The sequence below is a fragment of the Parasteatoda tepidariorum genome, chromosome 3 (assembly GCF_043381705.1).
Source record: "Parasteatoda tepidariorum isolate YZ-2023 chromosome 3, CAS_Ptep_4.0, whole genome shotgun sequence".
NCBI lineage: Eukaryota > Metazoa > Arthropoda > Arachnida > Araneae > Theridiidae > Parasteatoda > Parasteatoda tepidariorum.
Window position 1 is genome coordinate 26,967,790 of NC_092206.1, and position 23,888 is coordinate 26,991,677.

Genomic DNA, 23,888 nt, shown 5'->3' on the forward strand with positions numbered 1-23,888 from the left:
CCCGCAGGGATTTTTAAGAAGTGACTTCTTGCTGCTTGGCATGATTTATGCTTATTTACTACGACAAGCAGCAATTTATAATCGGAAACGCATAGTCTATTTGGCGATCTTTTTTTAGGTACATTTTTTCCCCTTCATCTCATCATCTTCTTCTTCTTCATCTTCTCACATCACTGTTCAACTCAAAGTATCTTTTTTTTTCTAGAAAGAGGGTTGGACTTAATTTTATATGCTTTTTCAGAGGATGAGTCAAGAAGCCCGAAGCCCTTCTTTCATGAAAGGACGCTTCTTTGCTCTAGAAAAGGGAGCCAAGATGATGTCTTTGGCATGGATATTGTAGTTTTTTGGACCTTTTATTGCAGCTCGAAAGTTTTAAGGCGCCAGACAAGAAATGGAATGAGTAAAATTGATAGAACACTTTTAGCGAGTCAAGCAATGGGAAAATATTATTAGTTTGCAGAAACTCAACCTAAGTGCTGGTTGCTTAAGTGAAATGAATAATTAGATATTGGAAGAAAAAACTTTTTCCTAAAACTTCACTACACATAAAAAGAGCTGAGGAAAGAAATGGTATATAGGCGTATGAAACATAATTGAACAAATATAAACAGTGACAGAAGATTCACTGTTTTTTGAAAAAATTGAATATCTAAATTTAACAAAAAATGTCACCCTAAATAAAATTTTACACAGACATTTTTTTTAAAATTAAGAAATACGAATATTTTAGTTTCTCATTAAAACAAAATTTATTTTTATAAAAATTAATTTTTTTTGTGTGTTAATAAATAATGGGTGTAAAAATGCAAATAATATTAAACTGCATGTTAAATATTTGATAAGTATGTTTATTTTTTATTTAAAATAGTAATTAGAGAATTTTTTTATAGCATATATGAAGTTAAAACATATGATTAAATTCTCACTTCTTTTAAAACAAAAATAATTAATAAAGTTAGTAAAATTCCTTTATTCTTATTAAAATTTACTACTAGAGATTGTGTATTGTGTTTTCAATTTGTGTTAAAGTGTTACTCATTTTGTCAAGCTTTCTGCCATTGGAAATTAAAAAAAAAGTAATTATTAAAATTAACTGCTTCCTCTTACCGAATGACTTATATATTTTGTATTTGGTGTGAATTCATGTAAAATACATTGCTGTGAATCTCTGAAGAATGTATTAATATGAATCATTAAAAAATTTATAAATTTCACTCACTTAAGAAAGATTGATGTGAATCTCTAATGAATGTGTTAGTTTCAATAACCAAAGAATGTATGTGAAACACTAAAGAATATTTTAGTGAGGACCGTTGGAAAATATGTTGTTGTAGCCCACTGAAGAATGAATTAATGTAAAAAACTGAAGAATATCTTGATGTGAGACACTAAAGTATTTACTAATGTGTATTATTTAAAAATGCGTTAGTGTGAGTCGTTGAAGAATGCATTGATGTGGTTAACTAATTAATGCATTATTGTGTCTCATAAAATAATGTATTGGATTGAATCACTGAAGTATGGATTGGTATGAATCATCGGAGAATAATTTGATGTGATTTAGGAATGTATCAATGAGTGCTCCAAAAAAATGAAACCGGTTCGTATCAGTGAATGTGAATTCAGCAAAATGCATTAGTTTGAATCACCGAAAAGAGAATTGTTGTGAATTTTGCATAATGCATCGGATTGAATAACTGAAGAGTGTATAAACTCTTTCCCTCTGGCTGCCGTCAAAATCCCGTGGTGAGCTTTCGTCTTCTATTTCTGATGCCCGTGATATTTCCGGCTAAAGCGTTCAAAAGTAATGCACCAAAAGGGTTTAAATACAGCCATCTCTTGTGTTTGGATTTTTTTCATTTCCTATTTTACTCAGTAAGATCAGCTGTAACAGATTATTTCTATTATAATCAGAGATTGTTTGTTTTAAACTATATGTCAGTACTATCCAAGTATATGTATTTTTGATATGTAATTCATAATCTTAGCTCAGCTACTTATGCTCTTTGTCAATACACGTGGTTTGTGTTCTGTGATAAAATATTTTTTAATATTGAGTACATTATGGAGTCAGAGTTACATGGACACATTGGAGTACATATGAAGCTTTAAATTTCAAACTAAAATTGCAAAAATTAATACATTTACATTGTGCATATACTTTTCTTATATAATTTTCTTAAATAAAAAATAGGCACCTTAATGACCGTTCTCTTTAAAATAGCAAGATTGTTTAGGGTTAATGTGAATCTAACTAAAATGCAGTTGTTTGAATCACTGAAAAGTGTAATAATGTAAAGCTCTGCGAAAGGCGATGAACTTAAGAATGTATTGATATGATTCATTAAAAATAGCATTAATAAAAATCATTGACAGATACATTTATGTATTTCAGAGAATCTCCAACTTGATTAGGCGAAGTTTATTTTAAAAGTTTAATTTTAATTGATATTATCCAATATTTGAAATTAAAAGAACTGTAAGTGAGATAAAAATTTCATTTCGGAATGCATTGCCTATTTCATATATATTTAAATATACACCAAATAATGGATTAAAACCGGCTAATACAGCAGGTTTGAAATGTTTACTTTAAATGCATACATCCAGATGGGTATAATACAAAAGATCCAGACTATCGCTGAGCACCAACTAATCTAAGCACAAAAGACTATTCGGTGATATGTCCAGCATTAACGTCCTCACTCACGGAGAGTTCTTTATTGTTTTCACTCTCAATAGTTCAACGATGTTATTGTGTGAATCAAATTACAGCGCGGTATGTCTTTCAATGTATGCAAAGCGATTTTCCGATGAGCGCAATTAAATTATATCAAGCACTCACATCAATGTCCAATGGTGCTGTCGATGTTTACATTTAATTTGTTTCAGTAGCCTCTCCCCAATCCGCTGTTGACATGATAATGAATTTATTCCGTTATAGTGAAACAATGTCATTAATTTATGTAACAAAATGGGGATTTAAATCTCTGAAGTGGTGCTATTGCCAACTGTTATTGTTGGTTTTCTGCACTTATTCAATTATTCTTGACAGCTAAATTTGAATGATCGGATTTTGAAAAGTAAGTTGGAAGTACATGTTATGTAAATACACCAGTTTTATCTATATAGCTGTTATCGCAACTGGAAAAATTTATAAATGAAATAATGTAAATTAGCTGTATTATTAAAATAAGACTAAAATTATGCTTAGGAGCCATTAATAAATGAAATCATGCTTTCAGGAAGGGAAGGGGATTCTGAAAATTCTGATAGTTATCAACAAGAGGGAGGGAAACAGGTGTGACATTGCACATTTTGGTAAAAATCTGAACATATAAAATCAGAAGATTCAATATTTTTATATAATTAGCTTTTATATATCTTTAATCAAAATAAGTACACATCTAACTATTACTTTAATCTCAAATGTCTTTAGAACACATTATTCTTAAAGCTTAAAAATAAGATCTAAAGTATAATTTAAAACATGCTTTTTGTTTCTTAACTGCTATCATACATTTATGTAATATAGCGTGATTGGATTTCATTTTATTCTTATTATTTTTTTAATTGTATTACTCATTTATCAAACAAAAATCTTTCATAAAATTGATTTGTATTATATTTTGTTTTAATTTTTAAAGAATATGCACTATTTCCACAATATTCAGTTAGAAGAAAAAATATGTTTTTAATCGCTACAGATTTTATCAAAAATTTTTTTAAAAATCAAAATAACTTTTATTGTAATATTTCATGTTAACGATGAATTTGAAATCAATGACAAATGAATAAAAACAGTCGCTTGATGATTTAAAAAATTAGATATAAACACGATGATGCGCAAAATCCCTTTACGCTCAGAATTTTTTGTGAAATAAATACTTTTTGGAAAGCTCATATAATTAAATTTACTGCAAGATTATAATTTCCTTCATATTCAATGGAAAAAATCTATTGATTTTGTTTGTTATGTCTCTTTCCACTTTATGGGTCCTTAAGAGATTATGAAGCAAATTTTTTAATTCGTTGTAACGCCATCTATCCAAATTATGTAGCAAATTAATCAGACTTGTTAATTAAAAACCAACAGTGTATAAAGTTACAATATTTCAATCAGATACTTACTGGAGAATGTAAATGTGTAAATGATAAAAAAAAACTGACTATGAATAAATTTATAGTATTTTAAATAGGTACTTACTGGAGAACACATATCTAAGCAAAAAGAAACAGTGAGTTGAAATTTCACTGTACTTTCAGACGCAAATTTAAAAGCTTGGAATGGAGCCACCAAAGATTTTGAATCTCCTGACTTTTCAAGAGCCGGAAATATTGCTGGCTCAACTGGACATCTGAAAGTTAATAAAAAAAACGCATATAAATTATTTAATTTAAAAAGTAACAAACAATTTTAAAATACAGAATTCAGAAATTAATTGGTAATATTATTCATAAACTGATCATTATTTGTATTTTTCATTCAGAATTTTGGAATATGTAACTTTCTCAACGTTAAGTATATAGTAACTTTCTCTAAGTTAAATTTCAAATTTGTTCAGATAAATCTTTTAAACACATTAATTAAATTCTATTTATTATAAATATGTTTTCAATACTATCAGCTATTCAACTGAAATTCATCGGTTATATTTAAATTTGTATAATTAAAGAAGAAGAAAAATTAGCATGGTTAATATATCGAGTTTTTATTCAATTTATTCGAGGAAAACTTCCGTACCATACAAAATGAGGTTTAAGCAGCTTTTTAGTTTCTTCAAGGAAAAGAGGCAATATATTGCACGAAATTTACATTTAAGGCTTAAGTAGAAAATCATATAAAAGGCATAGCTTGAATTACCCAAACTGGCAACATTTGGGTAATTTAGACTATAACATTCATAACATGCATTTTTTGGCAATCCTTACAAAACAGGAATAAAAAAATAAACAATTGCGATTATCTTTCTAATCAGGAACATATTCAGAGTGGAATTGCTCTTAGAATGACCAAAATATTAGAAAGAATATAAAGCAGACTCAAAAATTGGTTTCAGTTCGACCATGCTCGATGCCATTCTAATTAAATACTCTGCTAAAAAAAAGTAGATGTACATTTTAATTCCTTTTCATCGTGATTAACCAACTATGTGATACAAGTTGCTCCAGCACGGTATTGAGTTTATAACTTTGTATGTATCTTAGGCGGGTTTTCTTTTATTTTATAACTGACATTGAACACCTGATTTTTTTTCTGGATTTACTGGTATCAATGTTTAATTCTTTTACATTGCAATTTTAAACCCATGAACAGATCTTAAGTTCGTAGTATAATTGGAAAATATAACTCTTTCCAAAACATTGCCGCCGTTTTACGATGTGTCAGACTAATTGAAGAGTCTCCAGTATTGCCCATTATTGCCTGCTATTTTCCAGGCTTATTGTACTGAACATGCATGCTCCTAGGCTATTTCGAAAATATAACGATTATTAACTTGATTTATATCAGGTCGTTTGTAATGAGCCTGGAGTGGTGAGGGTTGACAGGAGATTAGGAGTTTCTAATTACATCCGTCTTCCAAAGGAGAAAAACGTTGTGATAAATATAAATTATCTCGTAAATGCATAATTTTATGACCATCCTGTTCATTTATTATAATTAAAAAGTGAAGTAATTAGAATAAAGTTTAATAAAAAAAAATTCAGACCTGGACGTTCATTATACATCATAAAAAACACATCTTCGAATTAAAATAGCCATAAAACACATTCAAAGGTACCTCTTTTATTAACTTAGAGAAGCCATAAACGTTTGCATGCATTTCGAAGAAGCCATGTACCTGGCAGTCCTAATTAAGAATCTTTGGAGCAGAAACCCCCTCGAAACGAATAAAAGAAAATCAAACAACTCACCCTCTGTCGTCTATAAGCATGACTGTCTCTGTTCCCTTGCCGCTCCTGGCTAAAAGTCCACTTCCGAAAATTCCAAACACAGCTGCAAAAACACACCAAGAAGCTCTCATCAGTATGCGGTACAACAAAGAGAAATTTACATTAATGCGTTTTGACAGGTATTAAATGCGTTAAGTGAAAGACCCACCAAGCATGCTAAGTGGTTATGTCAGGACTGGTAATGGGTCTAGACATTAGGGATGACGCGTTAGCCAACAATGGCATCATGTCTTCAGGGCAAGCACAGTGATATATTCTTCTTTTTTATGTGATTATCCTTTTGCTTTGAGTATAAGCATGCCGATGGCGGGTTTAATGAGCCAATTTAAACATACCTTCAATGATGTTTACTTTGTATTGTTAGACAGGTGACAGCAGTTGAGGAGAAAAAATTTCAATTTATGGAAATAATAAAGTGAATTTAGCGTCAATAACTAGTTAATTGAAATTTTAAATTTATAGATGTACTTTAAATGGGATTTGTAATGCTTGTCTGAACATAGTTTATTGGTTATTATTTTACATTGAACTGGCTAAAAAAAGGTGCACATGCATGCACACACACAAAAAGAATTCACATCAAAAGATTTAGAAAACTGAATTAATCGCAGACATTTAATTTTATTTTATATTTCATAGTCATCGTTGAACAGAAGACTCAATTTTGGGTTTACGACTAATGTTCAACTCCGTAGCCTTGTAATTTTGAACCCATCCAGAAGACAAGTAAACTCCTGTATCAGTATCCCCAGAGGTAAGATTTGCTCTGGAAACATGGATGACCTTGTGACTTGACAGATTTAACGTGGATCAGTTACCATTCACTGCACGGAGAGTCTTCGGGAGGCAGGAATCGAGCCTAGGATCTCTTGGACACGGGCCCAGGGTCCTACCAAAGAGGCTATTCCGGCCCTAATCGTAAACATTCAAAAGAATGCTCTTGATTAAATTTTAAAAATTGCATTATGATGTTTCGATGATCCAATAATTCACAGTTCTTCTTCGCCATTGATTTGCCCCACTTGCTTTATATAGTTATTACACGACAGCATGATTATTATAAAGAATCATAACAAAATATTCAGAAAAACAAATTTATCGTTAATTGTGACATTTTGAGGACTCGTAGATTCTATACTTTTCTGTTTCCTTGTCCATCGATTTAACACGTTTTTATTTATTTATTTATTATACGACGATACGATTATCATACAATGAGTTGCTAAAGCATTCCCGCTTCTGCCTGTTGTAGTATAGGAGGGTCATGTAGGTTAAATATTCCCAATTTCGTTACCAACTGAATAATTGTGATAATGTGGCCATCAATGCACACAGGCTGCTTTAACTTCCCAGACAAGCTGGTACTCGTCGATCTGATGTTAAGTGGGCTTCAAACCGACACTGGGATCGAACCCCAAACCTTATTATACAATGAATACGATTTATAATTTTGAGAATTTATGTGTTTGCAAAATTAAAAGTGTCAATTATCTAATTTTCAAAAAAAAAAAAAAAAAAAGAATACTGAACCATTTGACTATACTTCAATAATAAAACTATATTTTTGTCATAATAATTAATGAAAACAATAAAATTTAAAATCAGACACTGATAAAGAAGCTTAAGAAACTGCGAAACATAATGGAAAGAAAACATCGTATACATAAATGAATTTTACGTGATAAAAATGTCTTTCAAAAGAAAGAAAAACTTAATAAATCATTACAATAACATATAATAAATACATAAATATTTACATTCTGTGTTAAGACAAATTATTTAAACAAGCATACCTCTTCTTTTAATAAGCATATTTGCGCGTTCCTTCAAATCATTAACAATAAACCTTATCAAAATATAAATTTTGCAAAGATAATGAAACAAAAAGCAACATTTTCCTGAAGGATATTCTCATTACATAGGGTTAAAGTATTTCTGTATAAATTAAATATCACTTTTTAATTCCCAGGTTGATAGTCTTTTTTGCGCCTCTAGCCAATACTCCTCAACTAGCAGAGTATGTTTCATGCAGTCTTTTGTTTTTGAAGGCTGAATTTCTTTTCTTCTTTTATTTCATCTTGCGTGAAGACAGAAAAAAAGGAAAGAAATTCTAGCCTTTGGCTACAAGTTGTCAAAGCTGAAGTTGAAAGAAAAGCGATTACACTGAAAAACATTTTTTGGTTTGCTTAAAAACAGTTTTCCAGACTGAAAAAAAAAACGTCGGCAACGAATTATCCCAAATCTTCCAAAAGCTGAGAGTGAATTTAAATTTAAAATAGCTGACTACTTATTTTATTTCTTTCTTTCCAGAAAAATAACCCCAGGCAGGTGTATTTAAATAACACGAAACATTCTAAATATCATGTTTAAAAAAAAAGGTATTCTGTCTTTTTTTTGGTGAGAATTTAAAAGAAATATTAGAATAAAAAATGTTTGACGAGGTATTTTTGTTTGTTGTTCCATTATTTATTCAGACCTCTTAAAGCGAAATTTGCATGGATAATATCCATTATTAACGTATATGCAAACATCTCATTTCATTGCTTTATAAGTATACATTGATATCCCTTTAATGCTTTAAATTGAATTTCTAAAAAATGTATAAAAACCAAGGTTATTTATATTTTTTTTAATATTATTTAGCATTTAAGTCAAGTATTAGGCGTTATAGGTAACTAGTCTTGCATATGTAATAACTAAAGGAAAATATATTTTTATTAATAGGAGTATTCATTAGAGTATATGGTATATTAGAGACACTAACTAAATTACAGCATGCAATCAGTTAATAGTTTAAAACAAAATTGGGTTTAAATTTATCTTGCAAGATTAAAAATTAAAGAAAATTTTAATTTCATTGAGAGGAGTATACATTAGAGTACATGCTGGAGTCTAGCTAATATAACAGCGTGTAATCAATTTATAAAGTAAAGAAAAATTCAGTTTAAATTTATAACTTAATTGTTCTAAATTTTTTGTTTATTTGTTACTATTTAGAAGCATAAAAAAAGGAGTATGAGTAAAGAGATATTAATTAGGGAAAAAAACTGAGTTTTCAATATTGTAATTTAATAATATGACTCGGGAAAATGAAAAATAAAAAGTTTTTAACTCTAAGTTTCTTTCCAAAGGCCACCTGGAGAATGACCTTTCGTCAATACAGTCACCTGAAGGGCATATTTGTTGACCACTCTTTCAGGGGAACCATATTAGGTGAGTCAACGTTGCTCCCACAGTAAGGATAGATAGTACAGAGAAGGAAAGAACATGCATGCCTTGCCAGGATTCGAACCCAGAACCTTTCTGAGGCAAGGCTAGTTCCCTGACCCCTACACAGGTGGTCGGCGTTAACCTTATAAGTTGAAGGAAGGAAAATCAAAGTTTTGAAAAAAAATCTTTTAATCATTATATTAGTTAAATGTACTCGCTTTGTAAAAAGTGTGATTTATACACCTTTTCATTTCTTGAAGAGTTTTTAGAGGCATATTTAGTAGGGGAGAGTGGGGTCAATTGTAACATTTTTTACTTAACTATTTTTAACTAACAAAAAATCCAATATATTATTAGTATTAATTGACAGACGAGTAAAGTAGACTATCCTCTACTAGAAAAAAAAATAAATACCTTATTTTAAATGTTATTATATTAGTTATTAACAATTTTTGACAGTCGTGCACTTGTTACAATTGTCCCCACTTACGGGGTCAATTGTAACAGTTCATAAATTCAACTAAAACATAGTTAATTATACATATTATCATAGTTGTGATATATTTTTTTATTGATCAAAATAGTAGTGATATTTTAGGAGTAAAAATAATAATGAGCAGAGACCTAAAGGGTTAAACTTTTAACTTTAAGGGGTTAAAAATTTTAATTTATGCTGTGAAAGGTGACAAATAAAATAATGCACATGCAACATAATATAAATGATATAGGAAACTATTGGTGGTTCTTAAAGAGTTAAGTAATGGTTTGTAAACATAAGATTATTTATTTTCAGCTGTTACAATCGTCCCTTTACTTATTGTTACAATTGTCCCCAAGACGCCATTTCAGCTTCATTTGTTAAAAACAATGCTAGTTAATTAGCAAAACTAATCTTTTTTTTTATTGAAATGTTAATTAAGGTGTCCACTTACATATTCGGTTAATAATTTTTATTTGTTTAAACAAAATTACTTTGTTACAATATAATATTCTAATACCAAAAAAATTACTTACGTAGCGTGAAAATATCTTTTGTGATGTAACTCTTTCAAAAGTACCTAGAAATGGTTGCCAGCAGGGGTGTACATGTAGATTTATTAAATACACCTTGTGCGCCACCTAAGAACCAAATCTAAAACCCGACACTCGAAATTTTTGCTCTGTTACAATCGTACCCTGTTACAATTGACCCCACTCTCCCCTACTATTCCAGAGATATATTTGAATAATTATTTTTTAACCTTTAGAGAAATATTGAGTTTATTTGAAATGTAACGAGTTAATGCGAGAAAACGTAGTTTCTAAATAAATTTCATTTGCCTGTAATGTCCTTTGCCGATAAGATTTATTTTGAAAATATACGAGCAAACTATGTTTAGTTTCTTTGTTCTGATTTGTTCTAAATCGGTTGAGATCCGTTTACTTTAACGTAAGGCTAAAAGGTATAATAGCGATCTTGACGAATGCGGTATTCGATTTGTGTCATTAGAGACTATAACGAAAAGAAATCCTTGCAAGGCAGTAAGTAGATTTTTTTCAAGGATTTTAAGAATGTTTTTTTCTTTAAAGGTTTTGAGACTTTTTTTCTTGTTTAAAATTGTGCACTTAATTTGATAAAAAGAAAAACCTTTTCTGGAATTTTTTTTTTGAAGGAGATATAAAAAAGTTGTTGATTCATTTACTGATTAGATTTTTCAAATGAAACCTAGATCAACAAAAAAGGCACAACATAATTATTGATGCTGATAAACTATTCAATAAAAAACAAGTGAACAAATGTGTTGTGTACTATGGTACTATGATAGATTTACTTTTATAATGACGTTACTAAGTTAATATACTACCATTTAAGTTAATATACTTACTTTTGGTGTTAAAACTTTAATTTTAAATAATATTCAGAACATCAGTTAATTTTCCGAATAGCTAGGTAATATGTACTTAATGGTTTTCAAGCTAGACCTTTTAAAGAGAATATAAATAATGTTATTTTTCATTTTTTATTTGGTATTAACTTGCTATTAAGTGTTTCCTTGCACAAGTTTTTATATTATTAAACACCATATTTGGAGAGACATTATGCTGCTGACTTTGCAATTTACAAATCGAAAAAAAGCATATTTTTATTTTTTTGAATTTTTGCATTGCATTTTAAAACAAAGGATAAATCGCTAAATGCATTATTAAAATTAATTTGTGCATCAAAATATAGCACAGAGGGAACATCAAGATGAATCAAAGTAGGCTAACTAAACAAGCGGATAGAAATTAAATAATTTCAATATTTTCTAAATAGTACATAAATAATTCACAAAGAGTACGTATAATAATAAATAAATAAATTCACAAATAAATAATTCACACGCGAAAATAATTCACAAAGCGTGTGAATGAGCTTGAACTTGGTGTAAGCATTCGCCATGATTGTTTTTTTTTCAGATTTAACAACATCTTTTAAAGATTATAGAAATAACGGTCGATTTGGCGTTAACTCGATACTAAGTGTTCCGTTACGCAATTACGCTATTCTACACCATATTTAGATGAGCATTGCACGGCAGATTTTTTCAGTTTTCAAATCAAAAAAAGCTTATTTTTTACTTTTTTAAAATTTTTAATTTCATATTAAAATAAATTATAAATACATTAATTATGATAAACACACTTCCATCATTTAAAGGCTTGTGTGGACAGAAAAATCAAACACAGTTCATAAAAAGTTTGAAGACTAGAATGTAAACAAGTAGAGAGTTAAAAATTTGCTCAGCATATTTAAAAGCATTCACGATTAATTTTAATTTTAATGACATTTTCGCCAAGTAGGCATGTCTTGGCTATAAATTGAATGCTTCGAACATACCAAAAGAAGCTTTTACGAGCTGTGTTTATGACCTGCAGCGGGGCGACCACCTAGTCCCTGTAACGATCGTAGAAACATACGTTACATTTGATTTAGAAGACCCCTCACCCGTAAATAAAAGCTAAGCAAGCAAAAGAAGCATAAGTATTATCTAAGTTTTTAGTGTTTTAAAAGCCGTAATATAGATGGAGTTTTGTTTGCTTAAAGGATTTTTAGAAGCGAGTAAAATCGTTGTACCAAATACTTCAAGACTAGAATTTTTATCGCAGAGTTCTTGTGTAAGGAGAATTATTTTCCTATCTTCTGCAATAATTCAAAAGGAATATTTTCTCAAACACTTGGTAAATTTCTTTTGAAAAAAAAATATTTTGTTTTATCTTGTGAGATTACATAAACATCAAAATGATTTGAAATATATTGCCGCAGTTAAAAACACGATGCGCAGTAAAGGCATAGCTGGTAATAAATAAAAACGGTATCTAAAGTAAATTGTTTAGTTCACCGAGAGAGAAATGAATAAAAATGCTGAGCAAATAATTAGAGTCGTGAAAAGAACGTTAGAAAGTTATTTTACTCTTTGTTGTGTCTCTAAAAGCATTTCACAATATCTTGCATGCACCCTATTGTTAAAATTTTCTAAAAATGAAGCTAATAAATCCTAAATCTAATGCTGCATGTAACAAAAAAAGACATGGGAATTATCGACTCAAAATGTACAAAACGTCTTCTACATAAATCAGATAAATAAAATAATTATTGTTGTTATTATTTCCGAAACTTGATAAAAATGTTGTGTTTGCAAGTTCGACGTCGAAAAAAAGGACTGGTGGTTTCGAAAATCCGAGGTCACCCACCAATCTTGAGAAAGGGCGAGAGACGCTTTATGGTACCAGGCAGGGACCGATCAAGACAAATTAAGGCCCAAGGCCCACCAAATTTTCCGGGCCTTTTACAAAATATTTTGAAATTAAGTTTCTGAAGAGTAGTCCTAACAATAAAAAAGAATCTATTGAACTGCATGGTTCAAGAGAAACATTCTAAAACATTTTGAAAGCAGACAATTGAAGATCATTTTTTTAAAGATAAAGTTCTCGCATCTATATATTAAAGCCAAATATAAAACAACAAAACAATGTTGTGTCAAAATAAAAATAGTTTGGTGACCACAAACAATTGAAAATCAGTGATTTTTGCTACAAGTCACTGATTAGTAGAATTATTTTTTATTGTAAGCTGTACTTAAATCAACACAAAGCTAGCCGACTTTTCATTAGATTTAACGATTCAGCATGTATGATACGATATTAAGGTTATTAATTATAATTTTGATTTAAAAATATACGCAAAAAATATCCAAAAGAGCCAAAATTATAGCTAATCATAGAAAATCAAAAACACATTTAAATAATAATTTATTTAAATATAACACTTCTAAAAAATTAAAATTCATATTCAGTGCCTTCACTTTAGCCGTTGACGTAAAAATTGTACTAATTCAAATTCAGCTGTACTTTCGAATTTGATTAGTGCAATGTTTACACGAGTTTGGTTTATCACAATATAAAAGAAAATTTGAAAAAAAAAAGTGCATTTTTTCAGAAAAACTGTTTCTTTCAGTATTTAAAAAATAGTAATATTGTGGACTTTTCACTAATTTTTGAGGCCCCTCAGAAAGTGTGGGCCGTAGGCCCGTGCCCATTGGGCTTAGGCGATAATCAGGCCCTGGTACCAGGTGGTATCAAAACCGGAATTTTTGTGTCCGTAGCCTGATTCTGCAAACATCGTTTAAAAAAGTGAGCAATTTCATGTGAAGTTGAAAAGTTTTATACAATAACCATACAAATTAGCGGTCGATTTTTGTAATTTTTTGCAATGTGTTGACATGTTTTACATTTATGGTCAATCAGCTTTTTTTTTTTTTTNGTCTTGGCTATAAATTGAATGCTTCGAACATACCAAAAGAAGCTTTTACGAGCTGTGTTTATGACCTGCAGCGGGGCGACCACCTAGTCCCTGTAACGATCGTAGAAACATACGTTACATTTGATTTAGAAGACCCCTCACCCGTAAATAAAAGCTAAGCAAGCAAAAGAAGCATAAGTATTATCTAAGTTTTTAGTGTTTTAAAAGCCGTAATATAGATGGAGTTTTGTTTGCTTAAAGGATTTTTAGAAGCGAGTAAAATCGTTGTACCAAATACTTCAAGACTAGAATTTTTATCGCAGAGTTCTTGTGTAAGGAGAATTATTTTCCTATCTTCTGCAATAATTCAAAAGGAATATTTTCTCAAACACTTGGTAAATTTCTTTTGAAAAAAAAATATTTTGTTTTATCTTGTGAGATTACATAAACATCAAAATGATTTGAAATATATTGCCGCAGTTAAAAACACGATGCGCAGTAAAGGCATAGCTGGTAATAAATAAAAACGGTATCTAAAGTAAATTGTTTAGTTCACCGAGAGAGAAAGGAATAAAAATGCTGAGCAAATAATTAAGAGTCGTGAAAAGAACGTTAGAAAGTTATTTTACTCTTTGTTGTGTCTCTAAAAGCATTTCACAATATCTTGCATGCACCCTATTGTTAAAATTTTCTAAAAATGAAGCTAATAAATCCTAAATCTAATGTTGCATGTAACAAAAAAAAAGACATGGGAATTATCGACTCAAAATGTTCAAAACGTCTTCTACATAAATCAGAAAAATAAAATAATTATTGTTGTTATTATTTCAGAAACTTGATAAAAATGTTGTGTTTGCAAGTTTGAAGTAGAAAAAATGGACCGGTGGTTTTGAAAATCCGAGGTCACCCACATATCTTGAGAAAGGGCGAGAGACGTTTTTTTGTACCAGGCAGGGACAGATCAAGACAAATTAAGGCCCAAAGACCACTAAATTTTCTGGGCCCTTTATAAAATATTTTGAAATTAAGTTTCTGAAGAGTAGTCCTAACAATAAAAAAGAATCTATTAAACTGCATGATTCAAGAGAAACATTCTAAAAATTTTTGAAAGCAGACAATTGAAGATCATTTTTTTAAGATAAAGTTCTCGCGTCTATATATTAAAGCTGATTTTAAAACAACAAAACAATGTTGTATCAAGATAAAAGTAGTTTGGTGACCACAAACAATTGAAAATCAGTGATTTTTGCTACAAGTCACTGATTAGTAGAATTACTTTTTATTGTAAGCTGTAATTATTTTTTATTGAGTACTTAAACCAACACGAAGCTAGTCAATTTTTCATTAGATTTAACGATTCAGCAAGTATGCTAAGATATTAAGGTTATTAATTATAATTTTTATTAAAAAATACACTCAAAAAATATCCAAAAGAGTCAAAATTATAGCTAATCATAGAAAATCAAAAACACATTTAAATAATAATTTATTTAAATATAACACTTCTAAAAAATAAAAATTCATATTCAGTGCATTCACTAAAGCCGTTGACGTAAAAATTGCACCAATTCAAATTCAGCTGTACTTTCGAATTTGATTAGTGCAATGTTTACACGAGTTTGGTTTATCACAATATAAAGAAAAGTTTAAAAAAAAGTGCATTTTTTCAGAAAAATTGTTTCTTTCAGTATTTAAAAAAATAGTAATATTGTGGACTTTTTACTAATTTTTGAGGCCTACCAGAAAGTGTGGGCCGTAGGCCTGTGCCCATTGGGCCTAGGCGATAATCAGGCCCTTGTACCAGATGGTATCAAGACCGGAATTTTTGTGTCCGTAGCCTGATTCTGCAAACATCGTTTAAAAAAGTTAGCAACTTCATATGAAGTTGAAAAGTTTTATACAATAACCATACAAATTAGCGGTCGATTCTTGTAATTTTTTGCAATGTGTTGACGTGTTTTACATTTATGGTCAATCAGCTTTTTTTTTTTTTTGGAAAAGAAGGGAGCTGGCGATATAAATAACGGCCAACTCTAAGAATTTTACTGAAAATTCTTAGAGAGTACATTAATTTATAGTTTCTTGTAGTTTATAGTACATTAATTATGTAGTTTATAGTACATTAATTATAGTACTTTAATTTCATAGTACATCTTGTAGTTTATAGTACATCTTGTAGTTTATGGTACATCTTGTAGTTTATAGTACATTAATTTGTAGTTATATTCAATAGAGTATAAGAAATCCGAAGTGGCTCAGATGATAAGGCGTTTGCCTCTCAATGAGATTACTCAGGATCAAATCCCAGAGGTTGGTTGTTGATGCGAATTTTGCTTCCAGCTCATACTGACCACAATACTGATGCAAAATATCGTCGTTGGTAAAAGAATCATGGGATAGAATCTCCTTGTCATCGGAGTAAGCATGAAGGTTTTCGTGGTTTGACTCTTTATCTTACGCACATGTAGGTTAGTTCTAACAAAAAATCCTCACAGAAGGTTAAATGCTTGGTTCAGGAGTTTCTTTGTCTTCTGAATAGGGTTTAAATTTTCAAGGCTAGGGATTTGAACATTCATAGTTGCTAACTCAAATTGGGTCGGTCGTTCAACGCCGGATATAAAATAAATTAGAGTAAGGAATAAAAAAATGCCATAAAGTTTGACAAATTTTCTTTTAATAGGATATTTTCATAAATTTTATGTGAGCAACTATAAAATATACAATAAAAAACAGTTTGCTTTGTTGGAAATGTTACAGGTTTGAATATGAAACACGCATATCTATTTTTGTCATAAATTTTCACTTTGAAGTGAGAAAACTTTTTCATTAGACTATTTAAAATTTATTGGGAAAGTAATATTTTTTATTTAAAACTTATTCTTTGAATGCTGTTTCAAATTAGTTTTCTCCTTTTTATAACATTATACTTTTAATTATCCGAGAAATAGTTTGAGGCATGAGGAAATAAAAATGTTGTGCAGAAAGCAAAGTTTTTCTATAAATTACAAAGAACATTTCTGAGAATATTTCTTTAAAACTCTGTTAGAATTAAGAAACCATGATTGATGCAATAAAGCAAACTGATTAAATAATGCTTCAAACAAGTTTACTTTTTTCTCAAAATATTAATAACATAAATAAGAAATATTTTATTTTTAGTGATATATATATGAAAAGGTCATTTTCTGAAAATAAATGCTGGGCAATTCCACGAAAGTGTCAACTTTTAAGTGAANTGAAATTAGATACATAGAAACTTCAATTAATTGTCATCATGCAAGTCAAAATGTCATTCCGTCACATATGGAATTGCCCTGCTACTAACTTATAATTAAACTGAAAATATTAATTCAAAGCCGAATATATCTGGTTAAATGAAAGATTGTATTATTTATTATTACATAAGAGTAATTTAATAATACCCATGCTCATTAAAATGAAAAGAACGACTTTTCTTGCATCATAAAAACCCGTTAAACAGATCACTATTCATTCTATAAATTGAATTTTATTCTAACAAAATACCTCGCAAAAAAAGAAAGAAAGAGTCTATGCACGTGACCTGAATATGTAATTCAATTCAGTAATGAAAGCAGGTAGATATTAATGGTGTAGTTATTTTTCTTTTTCTGTAATAGGCACATCCTGTTTTGCCATTGTTTTCTTTACACTTAGTCTATTTGGTAAATAACCAATATCACTCATAAGAGAAGTATTCGGAGAAATGGTAGTGTATGTGTCATTAACATCAAATTAATTATATAAATTTTTCAACTTCTTTCTAACGATGCGGTTCGTTATAAAGAAAATACAAATAATGGTTGATAATGCTATGAAAGGTGTTTCTAATTTACATTTATTAATTATTAGATAGCATGCATCAGAAGAAAATAAATAATTAGATAGCTCGCTTATTTACTAAATAATTAGTTTGTTTGTTAGAATTATTTATAGACTTGGTATTTTCTACAAGATATCAGGTACAATTTATCGTCGTTATCAGCATAGCATTTCGTAATACACGCATTATTATAAAAACCCTAAATGAATATTTGTTTTACTGCTGATTTTGATCTATATTTATATGGTTTCATACTGCTATAAAGGACAAATTAATGAATAAGAAAATTGTTGAGTTTTGAAAGTTTTAAAGAAATTATGTACTCAAGTTCAGAAGAAATGAGTAGTAACAGTTTTTACACACTTTTAGAGTACATAATGCACAAATCTGAATTATTATTACACTGAAATTTATTAATTTAACCTTTGTAATAATTAGATATTTCAAATTGCATGTTTTAAAATAGAGCAAAATATTGTGAAGTATTTATTTTCGTTTTTCTATCGTAACTATTTGTGCTATTGCTGATAATTCGATAGTTGCTGTTATGAAACAAAAAAGAAAAGAAAACAAGGGGAGAAAGAAATGGCTTTATTTGAATAATATCTGACTGTTTAAAACCTTTTTATCCACTTTAAGACATATATGTTCAGTAGACGCGAACACCACTAGAGCACATGTGTCGGGTCGAGAAAACCTGGTGAGACACATATGTTCAAGCCTCCAATCGTCCAAACAGTTGACTTTTTTTAAGCAGAATATTAATGTTTTGATACGATTTAAAACAGTGTGCAAAATTTCTGTGGGTTATAATTTAATGAAGCAATGTTAAAATTTTTTAGAATAGTGATGATAAAAAGAGTATTTTCAACACTCCTAAAAATAGACATTTAAGATAAGTTTAATAAAGTTGGAGTTAAAAGTTTAATTGCCGCGACAACTAGCGATTTTCTTGTAGCACAATTAAACTTTACATTTTTAGTATATATTTTTTCAAAATATTTTGTAAAATCTAATCCTGTTTAAAAATGTAAGTTTATTATTGGTTCCCTTTCCCCAAGGGTTGATTTTAAAACTCTTTCTGATTATAATCGATAATGAGGATTAATAAAAAAAAGAAAGAAAAATAATCCTCGAGCGCTATATACTTAGTAGTTATTGTACAATGACTTGCGTGATTTGGGCATAATAATTAGAAGATTCTCTCAGTTAATCTATAATTATGTATCTTCGTCCTTGATAATTTATTGCACGTAATTGATATTGCTATATAAAGATTTGAGTCGTTATAAGTTATTTTCAGTGTAAGACTTACGAAAGAAATTATAGAAACCAATATTTTTTTTGAACTAAAAAATAATTTGGCTGTCAATAAATTGTTAAAAATCGTTCATAATGATTGAAAATGATTTAGTTTCTTGATTCTTTGTGTACATTTGAACTATTTTGTCTCTACTACATAAATAATTGAAGTTTTAAAAATAAAAAGACAACGAACTCAAAATCATAGACTGAAAGTTTTGCACTTCAGCTATTCTAAGCCTGTCTATTAATTTCGTATTTTTACGGCCAATTTACCGCGCCAACAGTGAAATGCTTTCTCCACTCAGACCACTCAAAATAAAAGAGGATATTAAAAATTTGCCATATATTTTTCAAGCGGAAATTATTGAAACGTGATCTGGATACGGCACGAATATATCGCCAACTTTGAATCCATGTGTATTTTAGAAAAATAGAGTTAAAACAGTTCATAGTCCTAAAATGGGAAATAATAGTGTCCGTGACAAAATGCGAATTGAGATTTGTTTCGTTTGATTCTGGCAGAAATATGGAGAACTTTTATTTTTTTTCCGAAATCAATAGTTGAAACACCTACTCTGCTAGCAAAACAAATCACTTAAAAACCTTTTTCCCTAAACCATTATTTTAATGGCACGAGAAGCTTTTATTTTTAAGTAGAACGCTTTAAAGACGAGAAATCCGAGATAGGAGATTATTTATTTTAGATCCACTAAAAGTTTTGAATCAGTTAATCTCTGTTTGTTTTTGGAAGCTTTCATGACGCTAAGAGTTTTGAAAAGACAGATTTTTAAAATGTAAAAGTAAATTTTTCTTCCAAAATCCTGTCTTATAATGAATTATAAAAGTGACAGAATTCATTCTGTTTATTGAAGGATAAATCGATAGTCTCATCTCATGGATTTAAAGCCAGATCAGTCATACAAAGTTTAAAATATATTGAGACGAAATCAAGGTCCTGGTCTGCCATACTATACATATAGTTTTTTTTATGCTTTTTTTAAATTTAAAAACCAATTTATGCATTTAATTATTTCGAAATACGTTGATTCATTACTTTCGATCTTTTCTTGTTTTATACAGTACCTATATCAAGAACCATTCACAGTAACGGTTGCCATAACAATGTGCTAGTCATAGCACGTCGTTAGCTCAAATTCGTGTATACTTTTCCCAGACTAGCAAAGAATTATAAATAATATATAATGTTCATGTATAAGAAAAAATATGGCATTCAAAAGTTTTAAAGGGTTTAATTTTAAAATTATCAGCGAAAATGAAGATATTCGGTGTTTCTAGTATACGTATAACATTAGCTTAATAGAAAGTTTTCCATATGTTACGTAAGTAAAATTTGAATTGCTGTAAGGATAGATGTGTATAAATTACGCTTAACTTAATGTAGTTTCTTGATGTCGCATTCTGATGCCAAAATAGTGTAAAATATTGTAACAACTCTACGACTTCATACTCTACGTCATCGTCATACTCTACGTCTCATACAAATCATGGAGCAAAAAGAAGAAACGTTATTAAAGCTCGGAGTTGTCATAAAAACACGATTATATGATGTTTTCTGAATTAATATTTGATAAATCAGTGATATCTGTTTCCTAATTAGAGTAAGTAATGAATTTTATTTTCTAGGTTATTTTGATTAAATTATAAAAATATTATAAAATAAATAACACTTATTAATACATTCTAAGCTAAATCTAATTAAAATTCAACTATAATAGTTTTCCCTCTTTCCGTTTTAGTCTCAGTGAAATTGATCATAATTTTTTTTTTCGTTTGCAATAATGCCCTATAGTTGGGAGATTCAGTTTAAGAAAATTTATTACAATCTAAAGCTAAATTAAACAGTCAAAATAGCTTCAGTTATAGTTTAAACCGAAATAAATATTTTACCAAAAATAAACAATATTATAAACATTCTGATTAAAACTTATAGTTTAGCTTTTGAAATTAAGTGAATGAAAAAGAATCAATTCTAAGACAAAGAAAATAAATTGAGAACTCAAAATTAAATTGTCAAAAAATTTCTAGACAAGTTAGATCATTAAGATTGGAAATAAAAAAAATTATTTTATAAGAGTTCATGCTTTGAATCAATAACTTGATTTAATCTTTGAAAGAAATTTACATAATGATTCTTTCAGTGAACAAATATTCTTCAACCAAAAAAATATATAATCTTAAATTGAAATAATCTAGGCTGCTCTAATATGTCACATATCACAATAAATTAACTCCATATAAAAATTCCGTTCTTTCCTAAAAAATAAACAAATAAAAACGTCTTTTATTTTTTGGGGGAAAAATGCCTACAGCTTAGTTCTTAAGCGGAACGATTCCTACAAAAGCAAAGATAACTGGATTCCATTATTTGTGGTAAAACGGATGAAAAATTATCCAAATCCATTTTTCATTTAGATCGTCTGCGGCGTTTCTTATTGCCCAATTGAACATAAATAAGAAAAATTCTTTGCAAAATTAGATTCAAAGATCGCGAAATCATTCAACCCAACTGAATCTTCTCTTTCTTATGCCCATACTTTTCAGACTCTTGAAAAGAAACCTTTAAAAATAAATAACCAGCTAGGATTCCCCCATGGATTGCTTTCTTTGATGTGTTGAAAAATGATTCGATTTCTATATTTCTACTCTTTCCTTAAATCTTTCTTCTTTTGTGAAACTTCGGCACATATTGTTGGATTATATTTATTATAAATGTGAGGATTGAATTAAGTGATGATGTTGGCTATATATTTAAACAATATTTACGTCTGTGTTTTATGTTTTGTAATAATACAGATGTGCAAACTTGGAGAGAAAGTCCAGCATATTTATATTATTTGTAAAAAAAATATCATTAATAAAAAAATTACGGAAAAGGAAAACAATAAAAATAAAATGTAAAATAAAATAAATAAATAAACCAGTAAGGTACATTGAATTTGGGGAAGATGTGGCCAACATGTTTAAAAAATAGTTTCATGAGTATCTTATGTATTTTACGTCTGTGCTATTTATTTTCTAAAAAGTGTTTTTCAGCACTTTTTCGTTCTATATATATAAAAGTAATATGGTAAAAAAACAACATATTTTACCTTTTTCTTTGAGTATTATTTAAAATACGGTACTTATTGCTAAAAAAATTCAATCATAATTTACGAAAATTGAAAGAAATTTTCTAAGAAAAAGGTTAATAATTAAGTTTTTCTGTGGGCTATCAGAGGATGTGTCAAACAAAATATTATGATTTAACCATAAAAGTAAATTTGAGAAGTTTTTGAGAAACGGGTTTCACGAATATTTTATAAAATATAAAGTGTGACATTCATTCAAAAAACAGTTTTTTTCATTCAATATTAGAATTTTATCAAGTGCTATAGAATATAAATTTATTATAATCTTCCTGATATCCACTACAATGCATAAAAAAACTATTTCTATTTTTTTAACTGAGTTGGTCATAATAAGGCTTTTAAAATGCTAATGTTTAATCTTTTCTCCATGTTCTCAAACTTTTAAACTCATTTTTTTTGGACGAAAATAAATGAATTTGCCGTTTAAATTACTTTATTAAGATCAAATAAATAAGTTTAAAAATGAAGAAAAACTTTATTAGCCACTATAACGATATATAGAAAATAACCACTATAAGACACCGTTGGGGGATTTAAGTAACAAAAATTCAAAAGATACCGTTTGTACTTTTTCAAGAACTAAATATGTGCATAATAATGTGTTTGGAATGTTTAAGCTTAATGTCTCTATCATGTTCTCACACTTTTAAACTCACTTTTTGACAAGCTTTAACAAGTTTACCGTTAAAAATGGCTGAGTGGTAATTAAATTAGAAAAAAAAGAATCAATCTTTCATTTACCAATCATGTGATCGTGCGTGTTTAGTCATCAACTATTTCACGCCCAATCACGCAGAAACATGAATGGGAAAAAATATGCACATTGACTGAATCCTATTTTTCATTTGCTAAAACTTTTGTTTGAATGGAAAAGAGAAAATGGAAAAACATATTTGACTAATAGGGTTTACTTTGAATAAAGCTTTGCTCAATATGAAAGATACATAAGTTTTAATACTTAATGCTACACAATCACAAATGAGGCTTTCTCACTAATTAAACATGTCATTTGGCGAAGTTGAACATTTTATTGCTTTTCATAGTATAGTGCAGTAATAAATATTTTCATTTTTAGTACATTCTTTTTTGTCAAAACCTGGACTAATTTGTAAATGGGGCCTGAAATAAACTATCGGATATCATACAACAAAATTTTATTTGCCTTTATTTTTTTTATTGTAATCTTAAATAGTTAAGGGTTGGAATTGGTTGCTCTTTTCTAGGAATGATTATAGAAGATACTTCTAGTTTTTTATTTATTTTCTTTTGACTAAAAACAGTGTATTTTATTTTTTATTCATAACAAAGATACATTTCTAATGATTCTAAAATAATTTTAGTTTTATTTACGTCTGCATTAAATTTATCTTCACACTTTATCAAATTTCGTTGTGCCACTATTTAACGTTGCTCCATATTCTTTTTTGGTTGCTGTCTCGCATAACTGTAATTTTCAGGACAAAAAGAACATTTTCCATAAAGCTATTACTCCGAAAAATTAATTTTGATAAAGATACTCCTTGCATTATTGATATTAATTTAAGGTGAGATTTTAAGAGAAATATTTATTTGAAAACAATTTTAATAACGAAAATGTGATGCTTTTTTTGGCTTTTTTTCAAACACCTTTTATGATACGAAACAAATATTTACTAACATTATTCTA

The 23,888-nt window shown here is 28.9% G+C and overlaps 1 protein-coding gene and 1 long non-coding RNA gene across 2 annotated transcripts in view; one reads left to right on the top strand and one right to left on the bottom strand.

The window, feature by feature from the left end:
• LOC139425136 (uncharacterized) overlaps positions 1-728 on the top strand; it is a 129,453-nt gene extending 128,725 nt beyond the window's left edge. Inside the window, exon 4 of the long non-coding RNA XR_011636366.1 lies at positions 242-728. This is a non-coding gene — a long non-coding RNA (uncharacterized lncRNA). The remainder of the gene's footprint in view (positions 1-241) is intronic.
• Positions 1-23,888, bottom strand: part of LOC107443874 (uncharacterized) — a gene marked incomplete in the record, with an annotated part of 330,433 nt that overhangs the window by 41,941 nt on the left and 264,604 nt on the right. Inside the window, 2 exon segments of the mRNA XM_071178419.1 lie at positions 4,208-4,358; positions 5,917-5,998. Coding sequence (XP_071034520.1) covers positions 4,208-4,358; positions 5,917-5,998 — 233 coding nt within the window.